Source organism: Elephantulus edwardii, unplaced genomic scaffold (genome assembly GCF_000299155.1).
Source record: "Elephantulus edwardii isolate Elephantulus edwardi_28Jun2011 unplaced genomic scaffold, EleEdw1.0 scaffold00028, whole genome shotgun sequence".
Lineage (NCBI taxonomy): Eukaryota > Metazoa > Chordata > Mammalia > Macroscelidea > Macroscelididae > Elephantulus > Elephantulus edwardii.
Window position 1 is genome coordinate 11,075,108 of NW_006399778.1, and position 7,486 is coordinate 11,082,593.

A 7,486-nucleotide genomic window follows, 5' to 3' on the forward strand; every position below is an offset into this window, starting at 1 on the left:
AACCATGTCAGTCAAGAGACTAAGGTGTGGGGGGAGCGTGGAGAGAGGTGCAACAGTGAATGATTGGAATTCCAAAATCTCTGTAGATGTTCATTGAAATGAAAAATAAAGAAATTTAAAAATTTTAAAAAAATAGAGACTAAGGTGCGCCTGATACAGGCCATGGTCTTTGCAATCTCTGCTGTGAATCAGAGAGCTGGACAATGACTAGGGAGTATGAAAGGAGAATTGATGCCTTTGAGTTGTGGTGCTGGAGAAGAATTTTTAATATACCATGGACTGCTAAGAAAACGAACAAGTTCATCCTAGAGAGGGTGAAACCAGGCTGCTCCTTAGAGGCAAGGATTCTGAGATGAATTGATTCAGTGACTTGGGTACTGGGGGTGAGTGTGTCAGAGACAGTGAGATTGGTACAGGATAGAGCAGGGTTTAGGGTGGTTGTACTCAGGGTCGCTATGAGTCACAGGTGACTCCATAGCACAATAGGCAATTCATGATCAATATCATGATCAGTGGAGAAAAGATTGAATCTGTCAACAACTTCAACTTTCTTGGATCCACAGTCAGTACAATTGGTATTAGCAGTCAGGAGATCAAGAGACAAATTTTACTGGGAAAGTCAGTCGTTAGGGATGTTTCCGGGTTATTGAGGAGCAATGATGTCATTTCGAGGACTAAAATGCATCTGATTCAGGCCATTGTCTTTTCAGTCACTTATTATGCATCTGACAGCTGGACAGTGACTAACAATGACAGAAGACTAATTGATGCCTTTGAATTGTGTTGGAAAAGACCACTGAGTATCCATCCCATGGACTACCAAAAGAACAAACAGATATATCTTGGAGAAGGTGCAGCCAGAGTGCTCCTTAGAGGCAAAGCTGATGAAGTTTTGTCTCACATACTTTGGACATGTTCCTTAGAGAGGGATATCATGCTTTGGGAGGTGGAGGAATAGCAAAGGAGAGAAAGACCCTCAACCAGGTGGACTGACACAGTGACTGCAGCAATGGGCTTGAGGGTCTCCGAGTTAGTGAGGATGGCACAGGATAGGACATGGTTTAAATCTCTTCATAGGGTCACTATGAGTTGTACTTGACTTGACGGTACCTAACAACAAGAAGAAGCCAGCAGAGCTCCCTGATCCAAAGCATAGTATTTTTCAGTTACATCCTTTGCATCTGAAAGTTGGATACTGATGAAAGATGACAGAAGAACTGATGCTTTTGAGTTGTGGTGTTGAAGAAGAGTACTGAATATCCCATGGACTGCTAAAAACAAATATGCCTTGGAGAAAGTACTACCTACCATGGTGCTTTGTGGAGGCAAAGATGATGAAGCTTCATCTCACATACCTTTTTGGTGTTTAGTTAAAGGGGCCAGTCCTTGGGAAGAGACATAATTTTTGAAAGCGTTTAAGGTCAAAGAAAGAGAGGAAAACCCTCAACAATGGATTGACATATTTCCTGTAACAAGGGGCCCAAACACCAGAAATGGTGAGGATGGTTCAGGATAGGGCACAGTTCAGGTCTTGGCTTTTCATAGGGTTGCTGTGAGTCTTGGTTGACTCAGTGACACGTAACAACAGCAACCTAGCTTCCTGGCACATATTGACCTTCAAGTATATATTTTTTAAATATAAACTTTTTATTTTATGCTAGTTTACTTACACCATTGCAAATACTTGGAAACAGCCCAAATGCCCAACTACAATCGAATGGATTGAGAAATTATGGTACATTCACATGATGGAATACTACACAGCATGCGGGAACAAAGATTTTGTACCTAACTTGGGAGGGACTGGAAAGCATTATGCTAAATGAACTAGCTCAGTCACATAAAGACAAATACTGTATAAGACCATTATTGTAGAAATAGATAACTAGTCAAATGTGTATGAGGACCCAAAGGGGAGGGAGGACGGGGGGAGGTTATTATCATAGGGTTGCATAATTTGGTGGGTGGAGGGAAGGGTGGGTTAAGGAAATGAGAAAGATTCAGTGTAAAAATAATGTATACCTTCAAGTATATTTTTGTGATTAAATTGATATATGCAAAAATTAACCCATTTGAAAGTTGGCTTTGTGGCCCAGTAGACTGAGCTCTTCAGTGGAGTTCTCATACTGATCTTTGATAACATTAATATGTCAAGTATAATTCTTTTTTTAAGCTATCTTATAAAAGTATTTCAGTATGTGTAACTCTGAACTTCTCATCAAATTCAGTTTATTTTATGCTCTGAGACTACACCCTTGGATAATTCCTTTATTACTTTTTTTTTCTGCTCTGATAGTGACAGAGTGAAGCTTCATCTTTCTGTATGTAGCTCAGCAAGGCTATTCCTTGGAAAGGGACATGCTTGGAATGCTGGAGGTTCAGTGATGGAGAGGAGGACCCTTGAATGAGATTCACACAGTGACTCCAGCAGTGGGTTTCAGTGTGTCAGAGATGATGAGGATGGCACAGGATAGGACAGGGTTCAGGTCGGCTGTTCATAAGTCAGTTCATACTTGACTTGAAGGCACTATCACCAACAACAATGGTGCTGTGTTTAAGGCTGTTGGCTGCTAGTCAAAAGAAGGTAACTCAAACCTACCATATGCTCCATGAGAGAAATCAGAGACAATCTACTTCCATAAACATTTGCAGCGTTGGAAATCCTGTAAGGCATTTCTTATTTGCCCCTTGCCCCAAAAGTTTGCCCTAAGTCAGAATCACTTCTCCAGCAGTGAATTGTTTTGGTTTGCAGAGGCCGCACCTACATCAGCTCTACAGAATGGCACTAAATGTAGTTTTATTACACTCTCTCATGTTATACCAGACAAGGAAATTTCAGTATTGCTGCATTCATTAAGTACTCTAATGCAAGATGTGGAAAGAATGTCGGTTCTGAGAATAGTAAAAGATATTTAGAAAACAGAGGATACACAATTGAATATCATCAGAAATAAAGCCTTGAATTACTCACAGACATGAAAAATCTATCTTGGGCAACAGCACAAAGCTGGAATAGATTCAGGAGGATAGATGTGCAACTGGCCTAACTAAAGAGAAATACACTGAATGAAAGACTGATGAAAAATTACTTACTCTTCTATGATTTGGCACCTTTTGAATCTTGTGGGCCTCCCACCGCCCTCTCTACGCCTCTAGATGTATCCGATAGAGATGCATTTAGAAAGACATATTCACAGTGGAATCTATTTTGTACAGTGTTAGCAGGTAGATCAGGGAGCTCTAGTGGAGTGGTCTGTAGAGGATTGTGCTTCTTTGTCAGTTGGAATCCACCAGCCCCTCTTTAGAAGAAAGTTAGGACATTTCCTCTTTTTTTTAATTGTAATTTTAAAGAAAGTTTATAGAGACTTTGGATTTACATTCATTCACTGTTGCACATTTTCCTCCCTGCCCACCCCTCCCCCAAGTTGGTTTTCTCTTTGAAAGTAAAAAAAAAAAATAAATAAAATACTTTGATTATTATACAATCCCCTCCAAGTCCCCTCCCCCTTAAAGCTCTCATTCTGGACTCTTGTGATGAAAATAATACCTAATCATATATTCCTTGCAAACAGTTCTCTCCCTCATCTTTTTCAATGCAGTATACATTATTTAGACCCTCTTCTCTTAGATTCCCCTTAACCCCGATGTCTGTCCTGTTTTGTAACGGAGGACATTTCCTCTTGAGCATTTTACAGCTTGGAAACAGAGTGGAGAGTTGTCAGTGGGTATAGCAGTTATGTCTTACCATCACAAGTTGTATGTGTTTATTTTATCTTTGGTGCATATTCTTTCTCCCCTCCCCAGTTTTAATTCTAGTTTTTTTTCATTCTATATATTGATGGCACAGATTTTCATATTGTTGCCCATCATCCTCCTATTTTTACACAATCAGTAATGCAGAAAACATCTCAAAGCAGATTGATTGTGGGATAGGCTGTGTTCATCTTAGCCGTCAGTTATGTTATTAACATTAACTAAGATGATGCTGGTGACTACGTCAAGACGCTGAATTGGACTTTTTCACTGGTTTAACCTATGTTCTTGTGAAGAAGCTTATTGGATATAACTATTGATTTGTAGAACCTTTATTCTTCAGAATCCTGGTAGCATAGTATATAGCCTGTCAGCCTACTAACAAAAAGGTTGTCACTTCAAATCAGCCAGCTACTCAGTAGAAAAATGAAGAGTGCTCTTCTAAAAGAGTATACAGCCTTGAAAATCCGAGGGAAAGTCACTATGAGTCAGAACTGATTGACGGCAGCATGTGGGTTGATTAAGTGATTCCAGAGCCTGATGCCATGTTGGTGCTCTTTTATGTTATGGGTGGGTTGGTTTTTTTGTTTGGTTTTTTTTTTAACCTTGTTACTAATGAAGAGCAGTGGTATCACTCAAGAGACTAAGGTGTGCCTGGTACAGGTCATGGTCTTTGCCATCACTTGTTATACATCAGAGAGCTGGACAATGAGTAGGGAGGACAGAAGGAGAATTGATGCCTTTGAGCTGTGGTGCTAGAGAAGAGTATTGAACGTACCATAGACTGCTAAGAAAACAAACAGGTTCATCTTGGAGAGGGTTAAACCAGGCTGCTCCTTGGAGGCAAGGATTCTGAAGCTTCGTTTGACATACTTCGGACATGTTGCAAGGAGGACCAGTCCTTGGAGAAGGATGTCATGCTTGGGAGGGTTGAGGGACAGCGCAGGTGGGGAAGACCCTCTTTGAGGTGGATCGATCCAGAGACTGGGGTAATTGGGGTCTGGGGGTGTTGGAGACAATGCGATTGGCACAGGATAGAGCAGGGTTTAGGGCTGTTGTACATAGGGTCGCTTTGAGTTGCAAGCAACTTGATGGCACATAACAACAACTATCAAATTTAGAGGTAAATCAGCTGACATCTTCCCTTCTACTCTGATTTTTTTCCCTTTTATATCAAAAGGATATTTTTAAAGTGACTGCTTTTTTATTATTATTAATTTTAATGAACATTTACAGAGACTTTGGATTTCCATTCATTCATTGTTGCATTTTTTCTCCCTTCACCCCTTCTCCCTGTTCACTTTTCTCTTTGAAAAGTGAAAGAAAAATTCTTTCATTGGTATACAATTCCCCCCACCCGTCCCCGAGTACACGCCACTTTGTAGCCTTCATTCTGAACTCTTGTCATGACCATAATACTCAGTCATATATCGCTTTTAAACAGTTTGCTCCCTCATCTGTTTCAATGCAGTATACATAATTTATCCAATCTTTTTCAGTCTCACCCCAACCCTGATGTCAGTTCCATTCTACAACAGGGCCACTAGGCAGTATTTGAAAGTAACTGTTTTTTAGGCTGAATTTTGGAGGATTGTTTTTAGTTCTTGGCACATAAGAAATAGTATAAACATAGCATATTGAAGTCATAGATGAGTGGCATTATGAATTTTAAAAAGTCTTCAAATGTTCATCTTTCTGTCTTTTATCCATAACTAACCTATAACACTTGTGACTATGAAATTTTTCCATCTTATGTCATTTCTAATTATTTCACTAAAACTAACTACTGGTAGTAAGATAATGCAAAAGTTAAAACTAATTGATAGTAGTAAGATAAAACAAAAAGAAGAAATAACCTTACCATGCCTGGGCAGTTAAAATGATGCATATTGGTTTAAAAGTGACATGACCATAAAGTAATATGTATCTTTTCTGACTTAAATTGAAGATCTCTTGCCATTGAGTCATGACATACCCAAAGCTAAATTGAGCACCTCTTGTAAAATGCTTTCCTGTAGTTCAGCCAGCATTATTATGCCCAATAAAGAAAAGACACATTTTGAAGAAAATATTTTAAAGTCTTTAAGTAATCTTTCTGCTTTTACATTTTCCCATTTGGTTACAGCTTAAAGTACCCATGGCAGACAAGCCTGGTAACACAGTGAATTTCCGGAAGCTGCTACTGAACCGTTGCCAGAAAGAGTTTGAAAAAGATAAAGCAGATGATGATGTCTTTGAGAAGAAGCAGAAAGAACTCGAAGCTGCCAGTGCTGTAAGTATTTTCAATGAAAGACAGTATTTTCACATTTTAAGTGTTAGCAAGTAGAAGTAGCAAGAAGCCAGCTACAAAAATCCATACTATTTAAAAGAGGCCTATAATCTCTTTTTATGTTGAAGGACTATACTAATGTTTAGAGACATACATAGTCCTATTAAACCTATGAGTGCAGCATGTTTAAACCAACTCAGTCCTCTTAAGCCAAGGATTTAGAACTATACTTAAAAGAGATTGCTGCTTTCTAGAAATTCCTCAAATAGATGCAAACTTTTAGATTAAGCTCATAGTTTCTTTTAGATTCTCGAACAAGATCCTTGACCTCTATAAAGGGTAAGGATCATGAATCTAAGTGTATATTCTTAGCATCTGTTGTACAGTACAGTTTTCATCGTGAAGATCCTGTTTCCCTCTTTAAACAACAGCCAGAGGAGAGAACAAGGCTCCATGATGAGCTAGAAGAAGCCAAGGACAAAGCCCGAAGGAGATCCATTGGTAACATTAAGTTTATTGGAGAACTCTTTAAACTCAAAATGCTGACTGAAGCCATCATGCATGACTGTGTGGTGAAATTGCTGAAGAACCACGATGAGGAATCCCTGGAGTGCCTGTGTCGCCTACTCACTACCATTGGCAAAGACCTAGACTTTGAGAAAGCAAAGGTAAATATAAAAAATCCTGTGAAGCACAATGTTTATGAACTCTGTAAGCATTAATAAAAAAATCCCACAGACTTATCCACAGGGCTCTGAGTCAGTTGAAAAAGAACTAAGATTATCTAACAGAAGAGTTCCTTCTTGCCCCATCAACAGTCTCGACTACTCAGCTCATTGCCGTTGACTTGGAATTGACCCATACGTGACACTTTATAGGAGGAAAGTGTCCATTTTTCTCTCTGAGAAACACTGATGCTTTTGAACTGCCACAGAGGCACAGCCTTTGGGTGAGCAGCATTCTCTCTATAGTTCCTCTTTGTTCTTTTTCTCTAGTTCATCTCATAGCCAATGTTTTGCCACAAAGTTTCTTTTTTTAAAAAAATTTTTTAAATTTTTTTTTCTTTTGTATATGTGTACCATCAAATCATATCTGACTGGTACAGGAGGAGATTGCCCCTTCTTCTCCAGCAGAGCATCTGGTGGATTTGAACCATGTACTTCTGGAATTGTAGTGTAACTTCTTGCCACTGGGCCACCAGAGCTCCCAGCCACAAAATTTCTTAACAGATTTGTTTTAAAATTAGAGATAAAGGAGGGTGTCAAATAATAAAAAAGCTGATTTGTGGGTTGTACAAATTATGTGTTCGTCATTTTTTTCCCTTCTGCTGTGATTATTTCACAGGTCATTTGTATATGCAGTAAATTGTGGACAGACATAAAGGGAGAAAAATTACCATGTACCAGACTTGAGATTGGCAGAGAAATTAACTGGATTCAGTAGCTTTCTTTTTTTTTTTTTTTT

The 7,486-nt window shown here is 39.0% G+C and overlaps 1 protein-coding gene across 4 annotated transcripts in view; it reads left to right on the forward strand.

Moving 5' to 3' along the window:
* The window catches only part of EIF4G3 (eukaryotic translation initiation factor 4 gamma, 3), a 427,927-nt gene that overhangs the window by 348,694 nt on the left and 71,747 nt on the right, over window positions 1–7,486 (forward strand). For all 4 annotated transcript variants that reach the window (XM_006883565.1, XM_006883564.1, XM_006883567.1 and 1 more), the window contains 2 exons: window positions 5,879–6,025; window positions 6,454–6,690. In XM_006883565.1, coding sequence (XP_006883627.1) covers window positions 5,879–6,025; window positions 6,454–6,690 — 384 coding nt within the window. The remainder of the gene's footprint in view (window positions 1–5,878; window positions 6,026–6,453; window positions 6,691–7,486) is intronic.